Raw genomic sequence first — 21,743 nt, 5'->3', positions numbered from 1 at the left:
TCACCATATTCCCAGAGAACAAATGTTAGAAGACCCAGTGTGGAGATTTTTAAAAATATGCTTGGGTAAGACAACTACATCCTAAAATTGTTATTTAGTCTAAAAACAGAAAATCTAGAAGCCACTGTGGTTATAAAACAAAGCCTATGACAATTTTGATTACTGTTATCTCTCATTATTCACAATGGCGTTCCTATTTTTTCCTGCAAGTCATAAGACTATCACCCCACTTATGATGATCACTATAATAAAACGGACAAGTTTTAAGCCATTTACCTATATGCAAGTGAATTTTTGAGGATACTTACGTTCTTGATTTTGATGTTGCCCCACTCATCATCCTATGTTTGAAGGGAAGAAAAGGACTGTGTTACTGTCTTACAGTAGAAGACATTTTAGAAGACTCAAAAGGCTAACTGACGCTTTCACCAACATCAGTCATTTGTCTCTGAACAGCACATTATAGCAGTGTTAACACTTTACTTGGTTAGTCTCTAAGGTGCCACAAGTACTCTTTTTCTTTTTGCGAACACTTTACTAGAGATTATTCTTTTTCCAATCCTGTGTCAATCTATACTAAAAACAGCAAGGTACTCTTTTCTAGATGGCTCTTGATAGTTTTACAACTAGTCAGCTCAAGTATCTGTTTCAGAAGGAAGGGAAAAAAGGCAAGTTGACCAAATTAAGTCACATTGGCATAAAAAGTGCATGGCAGAGATACATTGTCTGTTCTGGATTGTTTTCACTGGCCTGCAGTGCAGAAACAAGATAAAATTCTTAACCGAGCAGAAAGTACTGTTCAAGTTCTGTTAATTTCTTAACGAAAATATCAAGAGACTATCTTTGTACAAAGGGGTGGGGAAAAGTTTTGAAATACTGGTTTGTGTTTCAGAGTAGCAGCCGTGTTAGTCTGTATCTGCAAAAAGAAAAGGAGTACTTGTGGCACCTTAGAGACTAACAAATTTATCTGAGCATAAGCTTTCGTGAGCTACAGCTCACTTCATCGGATGCATGTAGGGGAAAATACAGTGGGGAGATTTTACACACAGAGAACATGAAACAATGGGTGTTACCATTACACTGTAACAAGAGTGATCAGGTAAGGTGAGCTATTACTAGCGGGGGGAGGGGGAGGGAGGGGACGGACACACCTCCCCGTACTGTTCCTCACAGGTTCTTGTCAACTGCTGGAAATGGCCCACCTTGATTATCACTACAAAAGGTTCCCCTCCCGCCCCCAGCTCTCCTGCTGGTAATAGCTCAAATCACTCTTGTTACAGTGTGTATGGTAACACCCATTGTTTCATGTTCTCTGTGTATAAAATCTCCCCACTGTATTTTCCACTACATGCATCCGATGAAGTGAGCTGTAGCTCACAAAAGCTTATGCTCAAATAAATTTGTTACTCTCTAAGGTGCCACAAGTACTCCTTTTGGTTTGTGTTGACCACCAATTAATCAACCCGTATTTTGCAAAACATTTTCCAGTAACAAGCAACAGACCTACAGCATCAACACATCATACTATGCGTTTTTTGAACTGTTCATGGTCACATTTATACATTTGTAACATATATTCTTACTGTTGATTAAACACTAAACAGAATTAGACAAATAAAAGGAAGTTATTGGTGATTTCTACCTTTAGAGCTCCTCCTTTCACCACAACTTTCTGTCTGTCTGGCTGAACTCCAGTCAATGCGAAAAGCTGAGCCTTGAACACCATTGGAGGTTCATCAGTATTCAACTCTACACCATCAAATTTCTCTTTCCCCCATTTTACGTTCACTGCAAAAACAATGCATTACACATGTGGCTCATTCTCTCCCACATGAGCTTATTTAGTTTCTAGAATTAACTATGAGTATATAATATTTTACCAAAGACTGACCTTGGGCGCCCCACCATATGTTCAGTTTCAGGTTGGCGATCAACAAGTTTGAAAAAATTATTCAAGATTCATGTTTTCACAATAAAACCAAGCAAAACTATTTCTCTGTCCAATCTTAAGAAGTCATTAGAAAGTTAATTCCCGCAATCTATGGTCAGTTATAATTCTGTGTGGGATAACCCTATGTTCTTCCAAAACAAAACTAATACTTCTGGTGGAAAAGGTTATTTACATGAAAATGCATACTGCACGTCAAATATGTACCCAAACTATTTTGCTCTATCTAGCCCCAGTTACACCACAACCATTGTTAAATGCCTTACTGCTGGTACAGTACAGTCACAAAATGATTTTAGCTCAGTGTAGTTGGACATAATAGGAATGTCCTGCAGCTCCAGTCAATTATAGATTGACTCCTTAGCAGCAGAGCTGGAATCCATGCATGGCATAGCAACTGTTGCTAGACTAATCTATCACTGACCCATAGCAGAGAAAAAGCATGGTTTTCCAGCAGTGTTGCAAATCTTCAGCCAGTGGGTTACATCAAATGCTGTTATATATTTCTAAAAGTTATTTCAAAATGTTACTGCTTCATTGAAAACATTGAAACACAGCATAGCTTATAATGAGGCTACACTATCAGGAAAATTTATGATAGCTAAATTGTTTTGGCTATCAGTTACGGCAATGTTTGTCCCTGTCAAACCAGCAAGTTAGGGTTTTTCAATATACGATAAAGCAGCTGTGATTTAATAAAGGATCTTCCATCATTTATATATGGGGGACCAGATGTCCCGATTTTATAGGGACAGTCCCGATTTTTGGTTCTTTTTCTTATATAGGCTCCTATTACCCCGCATCCCCTGTCCCAATTTTTCACACTTGCTGTCAGGTCATCCTATAGGTCCAGGATAGCAGACTATGGGAAAATGACCAGGGGGTGATTTTAAACAATTTTTTCCACACAGACAATCTGTAAAAAGAGCATGATTTGCCTGTCCTTCTGCATTTTTTCTTTACATTTGTGATTTGTTTTTTGCCATGAAACCATGACTTCTCCTACTTGTTTGTCATGACAAATAAGTAGCCTTAAGCAGGGCATTACAGTCAGAGTATTCATTCTTGAAGAGGCAGTTTCCAATCATTTTTGCAATTTGTTCAAACAGAGAAGGTTTTGGAGTACAAAAAAAAAAGAGCTCTTATGTAAACCATGCTAATAATCAATTGCACGAGAATCCAATCTGAACATTAACTATACTGAAAGACAATAAACCTTATAATCTCAGACACAACTATCTTTAAAAACTTAGTATCCATAGAAATACACTGTACAAAGTTTTTCCATGAGTTTACATATCATAATAGAAATGTCCAGCATTTTCCAACATACAACTCATTAGCTAGTGCCTAATATCAGTGCTGCTGATAAGGAAATAAAATAATTCAAGCAAAGATTATACAAACTAAAACGGAAGTCACGCTATCTATTGAAAAAGCATTGGGGGGCTGCGGGGAGAGTAGTAATGATGCGTTGGCCATGCAGAATAGAAACAATGGATTGTTTAAATGAGTTTGAGAAGCCATATTCACCAACTCCAAACAAGGCCCCAATTTGCAAACCACAGTTCAGGTTGCAGGGAGATAGATAAATTCACAGTGCCATTTTAAGTTCATTGGCCAAGCACTGAAATGTTCTGACAGGCCTGGGAAGGCTGAACTGTGAAATGCACACACACCAGCAACAACTCCCTGAAGAGAGCCACCAGAGAGTGGAAGTTTCCAGCTGTTAAAGCTTTTGCCAGTAACTTTTCTTAGTGGAAACAGGGGTGGGTAGGATGAGAGGCAATTGTGCTAAATTGCAACTTCTCTAGCATTAGCTAGAATACAGTGCAGCTAAAAAAAAAAAAAGTACAGGCTGATGGGCCTACATTAGGAAGAGCAAGTGTACAATTATTTCTTGTTTTGGTGAACACCAGTGTGTTTAGACAAATAGGTAAAATCAGTATCAAAGGTTTTTAAATTCTCTGTATATACACCCCCCGCCCCCCCCACAGCGGACACAGTCACTGACACAGCAGACCATTCATTGCTCCAGTGCTTGCTTTTGTAGTGCACACCATGCCCCTCTCCCCAACCTCCAGGAGACGTTGATGAGCACAAAACTAATACCTATAACATCAGACTCCTCTCTGGTGTTTACAGAATGCAGCAGACATGATTTGTTTGCATTTTTGACACTGTCCCACACGATACTCTCATCAGGAAAACAGGGACATGTGATTAGACGAGTTTACTATAAAGTGGGGGCACATCTGGCTCAAAGCCTGATAGCTGCTGCTTGTCTACAATGGCTCACGCTGAGCCGAGAAGGTCTAGCAAGTGGGTCCCACGGGGGTGGGGGGCCGCCCCTGTCCGGGGTCCGCCCTAGGGGCATTTCCTGGCGCTGCGCGGCGCTATTAAATAACTGAAGCAACGACCCACCGGGGAGAGGCGGGAGCGCCCCACGCGGGGCCCGAGCTGCGTCCGTTCAGTCGCTCGGTAACTCCGGCGGCCCGGTCACCGCCCACCAGCCGCCCCCTCGTTAGGGAGCCTGGTCCGTGCTGCCCCGAAGGCGGGAGACCCCGAGCCCCCCAGGCGCGCCCGCGCGCGCACCCGGGGGAGGCCCAACGCCGGCCAGCGCGGGAGGGGCCCGGCTCACCTGAGAAAAGCGGCATGGCGGCGGCGGGCGGGCGGCGTGTCCCGAAGCGGGGAGGAGGCGTCAGTCAGCGGGCAGCGGCTCCGGCGCGTCCCACCCTCAGGGTCTCATTCAAACCGGCCCCTCACGATGACGCCGCAAGCGGAACCCAGGCGCCGGAAACGGTGGGGGAAGCGGCGCGCGCAGCTCCGGAAGAGGCGCCGGGGCTTCCCGTCACGTGGTCGTGCTCCCCGCTGCGGCGCCCGGCGCCTGCCTGTGGCTTGGGAGCCGCCACGCCCCCCCCCGAACTCGCGCGCCGCTGCGGGTGGCTGCGCGCGCACTGTCGATGGGGCCGCGTTCCGCCTTCACGAGCCCAGTCCCCGAGGCCGGCTCAAAAATCACCGTGTTTCCCCCCGCCCCGCTTACTTCTCTGCGCTGCTACCTTGCAGGCAGGGGGCCACCTCCCGGCATGCCAAGAGCGGTCGGGTTCCTGGGGTTCGATCGTTTGGGGGATTCTTAGCCTTTTCCTTACAGCCGCAGCAGCTGGCAGCAAGCGATGGCACGGGAGTCCCAGCAGTCGCTCTTGCTAAGGCCAAGGACAGTTCCCGGGGGCAGAGTTACAGAGAAAAACTTGTTTCAGAGTAACAGCCGTGTTAGTCTGTATTCGCAAAAAGAAAAGGAGGACTTGTGGCACCTTAGAGACTAACCAATTTATTAGAGCATAAGCTTTCGTGAGCTACAGCAAGCAAGTGCATGGAAAAGGCTCAGAACCAGCAGTAGGGTGACCAGATGTCCCGATTTTGGGCCTTTTTCTTATATGGGTTCCTCTTTACACACACACACACACACAGCCCCAAGCCCCTGTCCCGTTTTTTCACACTTGCTGTCTGGTTTCCTTCACTAGAAGGCAGAGAAAAAGAACCCCCCATTTATTGTTTTAAGAAAGCCTTATATTATAAAGGTAGAATATATCCTAAAGCTTTTTTTAAAAATATTTTCTTCCTCCCCCACTTTATTTTCAGTCATTTAACAAGCTCAGAAGCGTAGGAAGAGAAAAGTGTCAAAATAAAATTTCAATAACGCCCCTGCCCTACCCACCTCCTTTTTTTTTTTCCCCAGTTTCCAAGCAGATCTGCAACTTAGCCTTCAGTAACATCTATGCAATATTGTCACTAAAGAATGTGCTTGCTGGCCTCTATCCAACTCTCAGTTGTCTCCATTCCACTGATCTTGGCTTCCAGCCATACTCATGCTTCTGGGTCTCCAGCTGTCTTCGTTTTAGCTCCTCTCCTGAGCACTTCTGCAAAGGGAGAAGAGACAGTTAATCCCTTTCTTACTGGGGATATGGCATTGACCTGCAGCTGATCACAATCAGTGTTCTAAGAGTCACTTTTTTCTAACCACTGAAGTAACATGTATCTGAATATTTCCTGTGTGTTGATAAGGGAACCAAATGGTTCCTTGCCACAGAGGGATGCTGAAGACCATAGATTCGTTGGCAGGGGGATTCTTGTAAAAGAACGTCTCTTCTGCCATTCACTTATCCTTCTGGATGGCAGAGACCACCAGGGCTAAGTAGTTTTTTGAGGTACGTGCTTCTACATCTTAGTTTGTTGCTGTTAGGTCCATAGGAATTTCTTTAGCACTCCTCCCATTCCTTGGAGATATCGGTCCTTCCATTAAGGTGGTTTTGCTCCAGTTTACCCATAAATGAGGTTTCTTTTTCTGCTTCCTTCATCAGGGACCAGGATGATTTGAAGAGGGAGAGGTTCATGAAGACATGGAACTGGTCACGGCATCCTACTCCTGCTAAGGCACCACGTGCTGCCTTCTGCAGCGAGAGGACATAGGATGAGGGGAGAAAGGAGCTAGAGTCCACAATGAAAACCTGCCCATTATTGGTCAGAATGAGTCTGGTAACTGGTCTCTTCAGAATCTCAACCGGTATATATCAGGATAGCTCCACCGACAGCGGTGGAGCTATGTTTATTTATACCATCCCCTAACTGTAGTTCTGAAATGTTCAGATCTCATATTTACTCTTTGCACTGTATTAAAATTCATATGGATAAAATATCCTTATAGGATAATGGAACTTTAATGGCATCAAAAGTATTTGAGTTGCCTTAAGATGGTATGAACAGGTAAAAAGATACAGCAGTAATAAATAGAGTTTCATGCCTTCTTCCATAATGGTACAGTTGATGTTTACTAAATATTTAATGATAGCTCACACATTGTAGAGTCAAAGTCAAGATTTTTTGAGAGTGAAAATATTTGTCCGGGTATGTCATTCAAAGTACTTGAATATATACAGCACACAGTAAACAATTACCAATGTCTACATACCAGCACATAAATTGTAATTTGCACATCTAGACTTTATTTGGTTGGAACATACCCCAGACATACAAATCAAAGTAAATTTACACTTCATTAGATCTTTTTCTTCTTCTCCAAGTAAAACCAGAATAAAAAGAAATGTAGCATTTTAGTGCAGGTACATATTAACATTTTTATAGTGGTTAAGCATTCTATGAAGCCTATCCGTTGCTTCACAATCATACCCTGTTTTCCAAGTCACTCCCTACCTTTAACATTATGTTATGTATCTTTTTCAGGCCTTCAACACACTTGTACTCTGAGTGGGGTATGACATTGTTCTTGCAATGAGGTATGATTCAGCAGCAGGGTTCTAACTCTCAAGTACAAAAATTCAGTCCTACACAATGGAATTGGGAAACCAACACGAAAAATAACCCAGCTCTCCAGATTTATCTGACCCCATAGGCCCCAAAGAGGGAGGAAATGCCTGTCCTGTCAGTCAAATTTAATCAAATACCTTTTATGATGTGCATTTCTGAAGCAAGATAATCTAAATTTGATCAGTTTACTTTACTTTGTGACGGTGGGGGTTGAGTGGGAGAAGAGGGGTAGGTTTGGATTTGTTTGTGCATACATGCATGCAAGTTCTAACTAAATAAACCCCTTATTTAAAAAAAGTTTCAAGTGTATTTTTCTGATTTAAGCCAATTATAGACATGGATAAATCTATTTCAGGGGAGAATTGAATGACGGTGTCTTGTTTTTGATTTTTTTTTCCTTTTCCCAATTTTCTTCCAGCTGCTCCCTTAGTTTCACCTCATTCTCAGTTTCAATACCATCTTCTCTTTACTCTTGAAGCATTATCTCACTTCTCATCTGTTAATCATGTATCACTAGTTAAAATACATTCTTTTTGTGAAACTTCCCAGTGCTAAGCTTCCACACCAACTTCTTACCACCACCTTCTAAATTGTTTCTCGTGGCTTGTATCGAGGGGGTTGAATTAGACTGTAAACTACTTGGAGTAGGGATGCTGTGTTGTTAATTATTGTATGGCTCTTCAAAATAAAAGAGGCATCAGAGGTATGTAAGATTAATGAGAGTCCAGTCCACCCACTGAGTTGCCATAACCTCATCTGTAGCTCTTTAAGGCAGGGACTAGCTTTTTCTGAATGTTTGTATAGTGGCTAGCACAATGGGCTCCTGATCTTTGACTGGTGACCCTAGATGCTACTGCAACACATACACACTAATAATAAAGTTTAGCAGAATTTTACTATTAGTCATGCTACAATTATAACCGAAAACATAGTTAAAGATTTTTTTTGTTTTTTAACAACAAAGTATTAAGTAATTATTAGGTTACCAGAAACAGTTCTTGACATCTATTTACCACTGTTACAACTCAAGATTTCTTCAGCTGAAAATCAAGAATGTTTTACTATGGTATTTACTTGTTCATGTAGCAAACCAATATAGTCTTCAGTCGCATAAACACTGTTACAAATATACACTGTACCAACTTCTTGCAGCAAATTAAACAGATGCAACCATTTTTAAACTAAGAGAAACTGAAATCATGTTTTGACATACTCGTCATACTTCATAGCAAATTTTTTAGGCGCTCAAAGAAATGTGCACTTTAGTCAGGCAAAAACACTATACCAGTCATTTTCAAAAGGGTCCTTCCATAAATTACTTTTATTTCTCATTGAATGAGCACAGAGTCATTACCATATTAATAACAGATATGTTTATTATTACATATCCATCAGTGCGGCTTTCAATACCACTTGAAACATGCAAATCGTCCTGAGGACGAATCAGTTTTCCAGTGCTTCTTATTTAATACACAACTGCAAAGCCATTATAAATTACTGAGGAGGTATTTGGTTAAAAAAATAAAAATAAAACCATACTGTCCATACCATGAATGTATCCCTGCTACAAAGCAAGAGTTTAACAACATTTATACTTTAATTCCTGAAATATCTGGAGTTTTAAAAGTTTCATGGGTGTATTGTTGTTTCTCTGTTACATGCTTTTTGCATTTTCTGGAAATCTCGTCTTATGAATAAGAATTCTTTCTTTGTAACAGGAGTTTTCATTCAAAGATTGTATTCAATTTAGGAAATGCATCTAGCATCTACAATACTTTAAACCAATTAAAGTTCAGTAAAAACTACTGATGCAGAACAGGTTTTTGAGATTTCTACGCTTATTGACATGGCAATAATACAATTATCTCAAAATAAGGCACTAAAAGGGCAATGCAACACCCATTAAAAGTGTTCTAAGAATAATTTATATTTCAAACAGTGCATACATTTCTTAAATGTCTATTAACTTAATGTACGTTATCACTTAAAACGGTAAGGCAATATGTTATACAATTACAGAAATCATGTACCCCCGAAATATGCTTCCAGACTTGGTTCTTTTGTAGTTAGTTTCTAATGCCTCTAATAGTAAAATAATTCAGTATGGCTTGGCAAAAATGCATAGATTAAATGCTTGTTGTCCCCATCCCTTTACACACTTTCTGAATCAGTATTTGTAAAGCATAATGAAAAGTGTTTAACACTTTGATCCACTCTATTATGGGTGATTAGCATTAACGCTGTTAAGAGCTCTGCAGTGAAGGCACTGAAGTTCAAGTGAGTATACGGCTTCATTTTTAAGCTACTTCTGCAGTGTTCAAGAGCACAACTCAGAGTCTTCAAAGAAATTTCAGTTCTTCTCATTTTGAGAGATCTTCCTTCTCTGCTCAGGTTTGTGTACTGATTTTGATATAAATATCCTCTCCAAAGGGAATACAGTCCTTTTCTCTCATTGATATGAGGAAAGTTGATTGCATTTCATCATGATTGACAGGCATTTTCTTATAAATCCAAAAAGGCAGCACCTTTTTCATACACCTAGCTAAGCGTTATTTGCTTTAACTTGCATTACATAGTAATAATTAATCTAATCTACCTTTAGGCAAACCCGCAATAAAACACCCTCAGTGTGCTTTTTGTGCCAAAGCAAGGAGGAGAGAGTAACAGCAATCTTAACCCTGAAGCCTGTGATAGTTGTGTTGAAAGGAACAGCAGCCTGTCTACACTGCTCTGTGTGGTTAAAGAAGCCCAGTTTCTCAGACTGCATCCCATGAGATTCCATAAAGTATTGTACATGTGGTTAGCTGGAAGAAAAAAAAATATTGCAATTAATGAAGAAATCACAGGAACACTCTTCGTTCATGTTAACCAAAAGTTTAAATGAAAAAACGTGTTCTACATAGCAATGTTTTATAACTTTTTTTCAATTTATAACAGCATAACACTAAAGGCACACTTGCGTAACTGTAAATTTAAATAACACAAACCTCACATAAAATTAAAAGTAAATATATTTCCTGATCTATTCAATGAAAATTCATTCACAGTATCATTTTATATGAGAACAATGACAGGTTTCAGAGTAGCAGCTGTATCTACAAAAAGAAAAGGAGGACTTGTGGCACCTTAGAGACTAACAAATTTATTTGAGCATAAGCTTTCGTGAGCTACAGCTCACTTCATCGGATGCATTCAGTGAAAAATACAGAGGGGAGATTTATATACACAGAGAACATGAAACAATGGGTGTTACCATACACACTGTAACGAGAGTGATCACTTAAGGTGAGCTATTACCAGCAGGAGAGAAGGGGGAAAAAAGCCCTTTGTAGTGATAATCAAGATGGGCCATTTCCAGCAGTTGACAAGAACCTCTGAGGAACCAGTCCTTACAGTATGTGACCATTAAAATGCAAAGTATGCTGTAAGTTATGTTCTTCAAATAAAGTATATCTGTATTTATCCTGAGACACAATGAAATGAGATTGCTCAGGGCAGATTTCTTTGCTGATATTAAGTACACCTCCACCAAAATATTCAGAGTAAGTCTGAGAAGAATATATTGCCATTAAAGGTTTAACTCCCATCATCCTGGCACATATTGTATTAGTAAAATTCAGATCCTAAATTGTGAGAGCATGCATCTGTTTCTTTACAACCGTGGTAGAGATGCAAAAGAAGGTTTGGGCAAAAGATCTACAATGAAGTAGAAAGAGAGAAAAACAGATACTTTAGAAAATTAGCTTGAGGGACAATTCTGTTTTCCTTTTTTTCTAATAAAATTCCTGGTTCGGTGCTGGAACACGATGACTCTTTACCAGATTTTTTATGATTGTTACATGACACAAAGGTGTCAATGGGACTAAAAGGGAAGGTTACTCACCAGTAACTGGAGTTTTCTGAAAGGGTACTTTCCCCCATAGATCCACAATCTTTTGACCTATTGAAATGTAGAAATGAACATTTCAAGAAAAATTTCAGATGCACTGAGTGCTGTGTATACACTCTATATGAGCATCTAAAAAAGTGAACTGTATGCCTATGCTGGTTAAAAAACAAGACACAAGCCAAAATCTCTATTAAAAGAGAGCGAAAAGGATTCAGTGAGCTGGTCTTCCACTTCTCAGAAAATTTCTTTCCATTATTATTGAAGAGTTTGAATGGAAAGTTTCTATCTTCCCTAAATAATCTGTAAGAATGCCTAGGCAATGTTCAGATCTTGAAATGAAAAACTCAGAAGCCTAGTAGCTAGATTCAAGGATGCATGATCTGAGTGAAGAATCTGACTGTTCTTCCAACACAAGAGAATCCAACAAGGGGGCTGACAACTATAATAGAGCTGAGTAGCAGAACTGTTTGATCTAATGTGGCACTATGGCAAAAAATGAAGCTCTTGTCTTAAGTGAGCCTTGAACTAAGTAGAACCAGAAATAGAGACAGAAGATGGTTATTTTTGTTTTGTATATTTCAAATGATCAACAATACATTTTGTTATAAGATACATACATGCAGTATGTCAAATTATTCCCCTTTTTCCTTAATTCATCATTTAGAAGAAATCTGAGATATGTTTCAGAGAGATATCGAATAATGCTCCTTCCTTTTTAGCGGTACCTTTCCTTATGTTTAGGTCATGCAAAAGCTCCCTTACAAACGTCTACAACTACAAATGTGACTTCTCCAGCATTCACTATATGAAGATCATTTCAAAGATGGACATACAAAAGCTTTGAAAGCAACACACCAATTTAAAATAGAATCCCCAAATCTAAGGTCAAGTGAGTAGGAAACCAAGAATCGTGTGTGAAGATATCTTAAAAGAAGCAGAATTACAAAGTAATGTTAAGAATCAGCTGAACAATCTTAAATCAGCAGTGGGTTCTTTTTTTGATGAGGAGAATTAGAGGTCACCAGAAGTGGAATGTTTTATGTCAGATGGAAGGACACTTAAGGCCTAATCCAAACCTATTGAAGTCAATGGGAGTCTTTCCACTGGATCAGGACTTTTGTTAGATTGGGTCAAAGGCAGGGTGTCTGGGTTGTACTGGGAAAAGGGTAGTTGTTTCGCGACAGTTGGAGCATGGACCCACCAAGTGCGACAGCCTTAATAGTTGAAGCATCTAGGGCTTGTTGAGGCATGCACTTTGAACACTACTGAGTGTAGGGCAGTTCTCCAGACCTCATGAAGGGGCAATGATTATCCAAGTGATACAGGTGGGATCCCATTACATTCCCAGTGGTATGACGGAGAGCTCAAATGGTTAATTTGGTAGGCAGAAGTTAGGAGTGAGAAAGGTGTCAGACAGCTACTTGGCACTGGAAGTGAGTAACCCTGACAATTCAAGTCTTTGCTATATCTGAGAAGAAAAACAGACACGATAATTGAGGTGTAGAACCACCACTGCTCATATTCATGCTTGGAGCGTACAACAGGGATGGCAGAGGTCTGGCCAATCATATCAACCATTTTGAGTGGACTGCAAGAATAAATAGATGGAATGAGGCCACCAATCTGGATTTTCTGGATCTGCTATTCCAACACAAAGTCAATAAGGTGTTTCAAAGGCTGGCATCTGACAGGCAATGGGGATAAGCATTTCCTAAGGATGACCTACATGTCTCTGGACCAAACCACAGATTCAAAGTATAAGCAAGCAGACTTCAATAACTGGAGATAAGAACAGGGGAATCAGACAGTGATTTTGGCTATACCCTCTAACATTTTGCCAGTAGGCATTCCCACGTTTTAAGGAACAAATGCAGGGTTCATTGTACCAAGGCCAGTTTGTGACCTACATATATGAAAGGGAGACTGGGATAGCTCTTTGAAAGAAGAAACCTTAAGTACTGGAAGGAACAATCACTGTTGCAAAATTGGAGCTAGCCAGAGAGGTTGCAGAAGAAGTGGCTCAGCTCCCTGGGCAGAGGTGGCTAAGATCAAGTGCTTACGTAGGACTGGTACACCTGGCATGATAGTGGTGAACCACAGCACACCAGGAACTTATGAGCAGGCCATGATTACAGTACAATTATTTCCATTCTTGAAAATATGCCATATAGATAGGATTCCTACTATAAGAGAAGGATGTCAAGGAATGTTTCATAATAAACAAGTAGAAAGGTACTGCTAAGTAAGCTGAGGTTCAACAGAGCACTTCTGCCTTGACAAAGTAGGAGCTGGATGATATTGCTACACTTAGTGGGGAAACACCTGCTCCACAGAGCCCTTGCTTCACAACTTGTATATCAGTAGGGATGGAGAAATCCCACTGCTGTGTCATCTTTAAATGGAAGCTCAGTAGGCTGGCACTTTAGATAAATGTCTATGCCCCATGACCTGGCAGGTGTGTTTGCTCCAAGGCAAATCTAATATGGATCCCACATCATCAATGAATCAGAACACGGGAAAAGGTAAGGCAGCTTGCACTAGGAAGAAATTTAAACCAGGAGTGTTTAAAAAACAAACAAACAAACAAAAAACCAACAGTATCTAGAGTAAAACTGCCTTAAAATTTGGAGTGTAAAAAGAACACAGCCATCTTAGCTGGCTATATGGAACTGCTGATGTCCAGCTTGGAAAGAATTCTTGAGCTCCTCCTGTAGGTGAGAGTGCCTGTGGCGTTCACTCCCCAAAGTAGTTCCTTCTGGGACAGCTCAGCTGCTGTCAGAAAAGCAGAACAAAGCAATCTGAGAGATACAAAGCGAACTAAACATCTTTGTTCAGATGGTCAAATCCTAGACTGACAAGAACATCAGTGAATTATACTTGTATATGTTAACATATTCAACAGTGATCCTCAAGACTATCTCATCTGGGGAAATGACTTTCAACATGAGCGGCACTAATTCCAGGAATGTTGCACTAAAGCTCACAGCCACTGCAATGGCAGAAGGAGGAGGACACAAGCAGAAATCTGTGGCCAGTGAGTTAAGAACAATAAGGGTTTTTAAAGTATATTGTGGGGGGAAATGTTTAACAATGGCATTGGTCCATTACTAGATGGTAGAACTGTCAACAGTGAAGAAAATGCAGAAGTTTTCAATAAATATTTCTGTTCTGTATTTGGGAAAAAGCCAGATGATCCATTCATATCATATGAGGATGATGATAAAATACTTTCCATTCCAACTAAAGAGAAGTCAAATAGCAGCTATGAAAGCTTAATATTTTAAAATCAGCAGTCCAGATAACTTGCATTCAAAAGCGTTTTAAGAGAAGCTGTCTCTACCATTAATCTTGATTTTCAACAAGTCTTGGAGCACTGGGGAAGTTCCAGAGATCTGGAAGAAAACTAAAATTATGCTAATATTTTAAAAGGGCAAATGGTATGACATGGGTAATTATAGGCTGTCCCAGCCTGACATCAGTCTTGAGCAAAACAATAGAACGGGTGACAAGGGATTCAATAAAGAATTAAAGGTGGGCAATCAATGCCAATCAACACTAGTTTATGGAAATTAAATCCTGTCAATCTATTTTGATATCTTTTTTAGATGAGATTACATATTTTATTGATAAAGGTAATAGAGTTGATGTAATATACTTAAGACTTGTGTAAGGCATTTGACTTGGTGGTATACAACATTTTGATTAAGAAACTAGAATGATATGAAATCAACATGACACATTAAATAGATTAAAAATTATCTATCTGATAGGTCTCAAAATGTGAATGGGAGTCATTGAGTGTGTGTGTTTCTAGTGGGGTCCTGCAGTGACTGGTTGTTGGCTCTATGATATCTAACAATTTTTTTTTTAATCCATGTCCTTGAAGGAAACATACAGCATAATCTGGATTGTTTGGTAAACTGGGTGCAAGCAAATAACGTGCATTTCAATATGGATAAATGTAAGGTCATATATCTCGGAACACAGAACACAGGCCATGCTTACAAGACGAGAGACACTATTTTGGGAAGCAGTGACGGTGAGGAAAAAAAAAAAAAAAAAAGACTTGGAATCATGGTGGATAATCAGCTGAACATGCAATGCTGTGGCCAAAATGGTTAATGCAATACTTGGCCCCTTCTGACCTTATAATCTATGAATAACCTAGCTGGTGAAGTCCAACAACAGATCCTAAGCCACACACTAATGTGTTGAGCTGCTTAGTTCATGTTCCAACACAGGCCATTAGAGAAGGTATTGTCAGTGGGATTATTCAAGCCTCTCCCCACGGGTGTTATGCCCAGGTTCTGAGCAGTTCTTAATATTGAATGGTGGAAAAGTTCAATGTTCTGGATTGTGAGCTAACAGAAACATGATGCAGAATCAAAATTGATCTGGCAAGCATCATCATAACACTCTGCCTTATGAAGAGTTTGTACCTCAGGGGCAAAGGAAAAGTGAGAAAGAAGTATAAATGCTCCGAAGTGTCACCCCACATCAGAACACTAAAGGTCCCAAGTTATTGCTGATGCAACAAAACAACTTCCCTTCCCTGAGTACCAGGAGAACCTGGACAGAAACTTGGCATCTAGAGATAAGAGGGGCATCAAATCCTTCTTGCAGTGATGCCCAGCACTGCTGCACCTCACTTTCATGGTGCTTGAATGCCAATGGCTAGGCACTAGGTCACCTAATTTCGAGATGCTATGGCTATAGTGCTACAACTCCGGAATATCTCATCTCTACAGCTCTGATTCAATGAGACACACCATCTCTGTGACAGCAGTGCACATATGCAACTCCATGTCCCCTTGGCAGCAAGGCACATCAGATTCATGGTGCCAACACAGAGAGGTCAAAGCACTAGTGTATCAAAGTAGTTGTGCAAGAAGGTGGAGGCAGATGCACCAAACTGCTTCATCACATCAGTGTGATTATTCTGAGGCAGATGCACTTCTTCATCTGAAACCAGTGAACCAGGATGCCTCTCTTGTATGGCACCAGCGTTGAGGTAGAGATGACAAAGCATTGGAGTGCCTCTTCTGTGTGGTGCCAATGTGTTGAGGTAGATACGTCAATGTGCCCCTCCTGCCCGTTGCTGGGGTTTTGAGGCAGAGGTAGTATACTTAAGATTACTTCCACTACATGCTGTTGCTGAGTCTAGGCAGAGGTAAAAAGAAAAGGAGTACTTGTGGCACCTTAGAGACTAACCAGTTTATTTGAGCATAAATGAGCTACAGCTCACTTCATCAGATGCATACTGTGGAAAGTGTAGAAGATCTTTTATACACACAAAGCATGAAAAAATACCTCCCCCACCCCACTCTCCTGCTGGCAATAGCTTATCTAAAGTGATCACTCTCCTTACAATGTGTATGATAATCAAGGTGGCCCATTTCCAGCACAAATCCAGGGTTTAACAAGAACGTCTGAGTGGGGGGGGGTTAGGAAAAAACAAGGGGAAATAGGTTACCTTGCATAATGACTTAGCCACTCCCAGTCTCTATTCAAGCCTAAGTTAATTGTATCCAATTTGCAAATGAATTCCAATTCAACAGTTTCTCGCTGGAGTCTGGATTTGAATTTTTTTTGTTGAAGAATTGCAACTTTCATGTCTGTAATCGCGTGACCAGAGAGATTGAAGTGTTCTCCAACTGGTTTATGAATGTTATAATTCTTGACATCTGATTTGTGTCCATTTATTCTTTTACGTAGAGACTGTCCAGTTTGACCAATGTACATGGCAGAGGGGCATTGCTGGCACATGATGGCATATATCACATTGGCATATATCACCTGCACATCCACCAATGTGATATATGCCATCATGTGCCAGCAATGCCCCTCTGCCACCTTGAAGTCTTTAAACCATGATTTGAGGACTTCAATAGCTCAGACATAGGTGAGAGGTTTATTGCAGGAGTGGGTGGGTGAGATTCTGTGCCCTGCATTGTGCAGGAGGTCAGACTAGATGACCATAATGGTCCCTTCTGACCTTAATATCTATAAATCTATAATAGAGTGGTCAAATACATAACGCATCTAACCCCCAAAGCAATCCTTGACCCTTAAGTGGAGGAAATTTCTTAACTCCGGCTAGGAATAGTTTTATAGACTTTTGGAATCTGGTGACAGAAGATCCCTGGAACAGGCATATGTCACCCAGAAAACATTGCCAGGTACACCTCAAGTGCTATGTGGTGAGGGAATGATGGAAGTAGCCTTCACAGATAAACCCCTGAAAGAGAGCAATATATAAGGAGAAACATGATCAACAAACTACCCATACTAACAAATTAATTGAGCGAAGGAGATGTCCTCATTCCTGACAGACAGATGTGTTAAAGATAAAGCTACTGTTCTAACGTGGCACAGGCAAATTAAGACTTTGTAGAAGACAATTGCTTTAAGCTTTGACAGACAGAAAAATGAAGTAGCAGCCTCAAACCCCAGATGTAAATTATCTTGGAAACAACCATGGTTTCCAAGGAAGCTGCTATTCAAATCTGAGTCCAAAGGCTCAGCACCAACTAAAAGTAATGAATTAGAATGAAAAAGAGCAAGAACAATGAAGGATCCAGTGGAGTATCTAAAATAAAGAATGTTCTAAAAAAGAGCTGGAGTAGCAGTGGCATGCAGCTTACATGAAGAGCTCAATTACTGACTGCATTCAGAAAGGAGCTGACTAAGAAGGTTCTGGAGTGAGCTGATCAATTGGAACTGTGCATGGGGAAGAGTTTGTGCTAATGGTGACTGCCTCAATAGGTAAAGAATCTATGAGCTAGGGAAGTCACAAAGAGCTCTTTTGCAGGGGCTTGAGATGCAAGCATGGGAATTATGTATGTATGGTGTCTTCAAAGAAGGTTCTTTCTAATAAAGGTGTTCATAAAGAATATATATATTACTGTCAATTTTCAAAAAATCCACATTTGCCAATACCAACATCTGTGATTAACTTTGCTAGAAAATAAGCTAAGGAACTGGATACAAGCCTTGTATCCTGGGTTCAACTAATTGTCCGCCAAAGCAGTACAATTTAAATTTACAGTCATATTACAAATGTGGTGTACTTTAGCTTTTTAAGGTAGTAAATCAAAGATTGGTGCCATCCCTTGTTCGTGGGGATCTTGGCAGTGCCGACCTGAGAGATTCTCCAGGATTGAGACTCATCGAGCTTCTACAGGTGCCATGTGGAGCCATGAAACTTCAGATACATTATGCAGGGGAGGAGAGCTCCTCTTTGCCCAACTCTTAGAGGAGGATCTGCCATTAGAGTTTCCTGTGCTCTGATTTTTTTTCTTTAGCAGGCCTCTTTTCCATTTTTATCAACTTACAGGTCATGAAGAATGACCATCTGTGTGGGGTAAGAAGCCCGCACGTGCACTTTTCAGAGGAGAGAGTACTGGGGGGTTGGTCAGCCTGGATTTGATGTCAGCTGTATGGATCTAGAACAGAAAAATCTGAAATATTGCCTCCCCGTTCTTACAGGCCTGGGATGTGAATAATTTGCAATTTTTATATTTTCCAAGAATGTGTGATTCTCTGAGACAGTAGAGGCCTTTAACATGCTCATTATTGGTGGGCATAGCTCCCTCAGAAGAGGGGCAGTAGTTAAACCTTGGAGGTCCTGAGGTGGCCACCTCAGGAACAGTCTCTTTAATTTAAAAAAGTATACTAGCTATAACTAACTATAAATATGAATACACTACTAAACTGGAATACAGAGGGATGGACAACAATTGCTCTGTCTCGATACCAAGAGGTGACTGAGAGAAACTGATGGCAGATGGTGTTCTCCACCTCTTATGCCCTCACTGAGGAACATGAGGAGCTGCAGGGTGCATGTACACTGTACAGATATGCTGGCCAAAAGGCTCTGAACTCAAGTGCAGGGGTACACGCACACCATTAGTGGAATATGCATATGGACAATCACTCAAAATAGAAAGATGAGCTTCTCAGAGCTAAATTTCAAAATTGAATGATTTGTACCTCATTTTCCCGAAGACTATTTTCAATCATGAAACTGTGAAACAAAGGAATTTTAATTCTGCTGTAAGTGAAAAGTTCAGCACAACTTTAACTGCAGAATTAGTAACAAAGCTCCCATGTTTGATACACAGACATGGCACAGACATTTTTGCATTAAAAGGAGCTGGAAATTTTATAGTTAATTTCTCACCTAGTTTTTCCAGAAGCATTTTTAACAACTTTTCGGAAAGACTGATTTGCGGAGGATCTTGCAGACAGAGTTCTAGGGGAAGCACGAATGAAACTGGATGGGGGTGTCTTGGGGATCTTCTTTACTAAATGCGTGACCCATTTCTTCTGTTCATCCTGACAGGATGCCAACAACAGCATATCTCTTGCTGTAGTTACATCATAACTCACTATACATAGGAGAAGAAATAGGACTGTTCAGTGAAAAACTAGGAATAATCATCAATATAATGTTTATGGTGTTATGATAATCATGCTGCTAGGATAATGCTGGAATCTGCATACCTAACAAATTTTTATTTAAATGGGTTATATATTTGTAAAACACATAACAAATATCAGGGGAAATTACAGAAATTAAACATAAAACTATGCAAGTCTGTCTATATTAATATAATTAATATTATGGAGATTGACTGGTTTACTTCAATTTTAGTCTTAATAAAACTGGTAGAATTGTATCAGTGCTCTGTGGCTCAAATTTTGAAGAGAAACACACACCCACAGTACAGGGATGTGTACTGCTCTGTGGGAGCACAAAGGCGGAATGCTCCCCTTCAGCCCATGGGATAGATGAAGTCTCTCTCCAAGGGTGCTGCTCTAGAATTAATGCTGCCGTATCCTCTATGGCCCCCATGTGTCCCTTTATGAAGGTGCGGAGAATGATGGGAGGATCCATGTAGCAATGGGTGCTCCTTAGTATTCCCCTCCTACGGCCTCTCTCTGCATATAATCCTCTAGAATCATGCTCTGACCTCATGCAGCAGGTGGAGGCAGGGTACAGTTTGCCTCTTCAATGGCAATGTGTTCACTGTCCCATTATTTTAACACTAGCCTTACCAGTAAAGATTTTTCTAAGCCTATCATTAATAAATTATTTTTGTTTTCATCTGGTAATTTGAAGTACTTAGCTAGAAATGCACAGAATAACCGTTTCAAGCTACAAAAAACATAATAGATACAGCTCCTTACCTTTGCATGGAGCAATTAATTCCTCCTTTTTATCTAGGTGATCTTTATGGCACTTAACATGGCACTTTCGACACTCCAAGGCAGGGGGCGGCTTAAAGACATGCCAGAGGGGTTTGGCACAGGCCTCACAGTTGGCTGGAAAGTGGTATAATGTTGGAATAAATTCATGACCTTTGTGATTTAGAAAATTAATTTTCTCCATTGTCTGTGCTGATTCTGCTTCCAAATCTTTCCTGCATTCACCCTCATTAGCATACAGAATCTGAGCAAAATAATAATAAAAAAAGATACATTGGAAAAACTTTTATAACAGACAAATTGTATTTATTTTAAAAATTATTTAGGTTCCTGTTACCTGGAATATTTTAGGGATTTCCTCAGTTTCTGCTCTATATACATCTCCTTGGGTTACAGGTCGGACATGGAATAGTTTACTGAAATTACAGAAACAAGATTTTCAAAGTGTTAACAGAGTATAAATCAAATCTCTTTAATAAACTGCTCTGGATATAGATTGGAGGTTCAATCTTATCACTCTAACTTCTTGGGAAGAGTCCTTTCCCATGCAAGTTGTCCCACTGATGTCAGGGCTGTAACATGGATTTAGTAATGTGTTTATACACACGGTTTAATCCTTCCTACACAAGGAATACCAAAATATGTTGTAACATGGGAAGAGGACCACCTTATTAGGTATACATTATCCTGCATAGCAAATTCACTTTCGAAGACAGGAAGGGAGTTTTAGAGCCTCAAAGTATTATTATGAGGCCTAATTCATTGTTTATAAAGCATTTTGATAACCTTGGATGGAAGACTATTGGAAGTGCAAAGCATTTATTGATATTGGGCTAGACTAGTGTTTCTCAATCAGTCAGCTGTGAATGCCAACACGGTCATGTAGAAAATCAGGACCGTTATGAGACACTGAAAATTTTATTACAATCCACAGCAAAGAAAATCTCACTTGCCCCACTCCTCATGCCTCCTTACCCTTCAAAGCAAAGTATATTCTGTCAACATCTAAAACACACAACATAAAAATCACAGACTTTTGTCTTTTATCCATTTTTTACTCTTTTATATTAAATGTAAGGTGGTTGTGAAAATTTTTGACTTCAGATAAGGAGTGGACAACCTAAAAAGGTTGAGAACACTGGGCTAGATCAAACCTGATCCTTGCCCAGAAATATAGGAAAGAGGAAGTAGTGTGGTGATGATGGGACACAAGGCTCTGGAATCAAGGAGCCTTTCCCTCACCTTTGTGTCCCAGACAAGGGCCATGTACAATTGCAGTTCTTCTGTTTAGGGAACATAAGGACTGTTTCCTCAGTGCAGCTCAGGGAGCACAAGTCATCCCAAAAGGGTTTGGCAGGGTCAGGAAGTCAGGGC

The 21,743-nt window shown here is 40.4% G+C and overlaps 2 protein-coding genes across 5 annotated transcripts in view; both read right to left on the bottom strand.

Moving 5' to 3' along the window:
- The window catches only part of USP14 (ubiquitin specific peptidase 14), a 36,022-nt gene extending 31,223 nt beyond the window's left edge, over window positions 1-4,799 (bottom strand). For 2 of the 3 annotated variants that reach the window (XM_073331431.1, XM_073331433.1), the window contains exons 1-3: window positions 4,590-4,799; window positions 1,643-1,788; window positions 309-341 (exon numbers count right to left, since the gene is read on the bottom strand). In XM_073331431.1, coding sequence (XP_073187532.1) covers window positions 309-341; window positions 1,643-1,788; window positions 4,590-4,605 — 195 coding nt within the window. In that variant the 5' untranslated portion in view covers window positions 4,606-4,799. Of the gene's footprint in view, window positions 1-308; window positions 342-1,642; window positions 1,789-4,372; window positions 4,532-4,589 lie in introns of those variants that run through there. The other variant, XM_073331432.1, reaches the window with a different exon arrangement.
- Window positions 4,800-8,572: 3,773 nt separating this feature from the next.
- ROCK1 (Rho associated coiled-coil containing protein kinase 1) overlaps window positions 8,573-21,743 on the bottom strand; it is a 182,150-nt gene continuing 168,979 nt past the window's right edge. The window contains exons 30-34 of one of the 2 annotated variants that reach the window (XM_073331427.1): window positions 20,707-20,785; window positions 20,352-20,613; window positions 19,342-19,549; window positions 11,154-11,210; window positions 8,573-10,074 (exon numbers count right to left, since the gene is read on the bottom strand). In XM_073331427.1, coding sequence (XP_073187528.1) covers window positions 10,071-10,074; window positions 11,154-11,210; window positions 19,342-19,549; window positions 20,352-20,613; window positions 20,707-20,785 — 610 coding nt within the window. In that variant the 3' untranslated portion in view covers window positions 8,573-10,070. The remainder of the gene's footprint in view (window positions 10,075-11,153; window positions 11,211-19,341; window positions 19,550-20,351; window positions 20,614-20,706; window positions 20,786-21,743) is intronic. The other variant, XM_073331428.1, reaches the window with a different exon arrangement.

This window comes from Lepidochelys kempii, chromosome 2 (genome assembly GCF_965140265.1).
Source record: "Lepidochelys kempii isolate rLepKem1 chromosome 2, rLepKem1.hap2, whole genome shotgun sequence".
Classification (NCBI taxonomy): Eukaryota; Metazoa; Chordata; order Testudines; family Cheloniidae; genus Lepidochelys; species Lepidochelys kempii.
The sequence above is the reverse complement of the archived record's forward strand: the minus strand, read 5'-3'. Positions and strand labels throughout refer to the sequence as shown.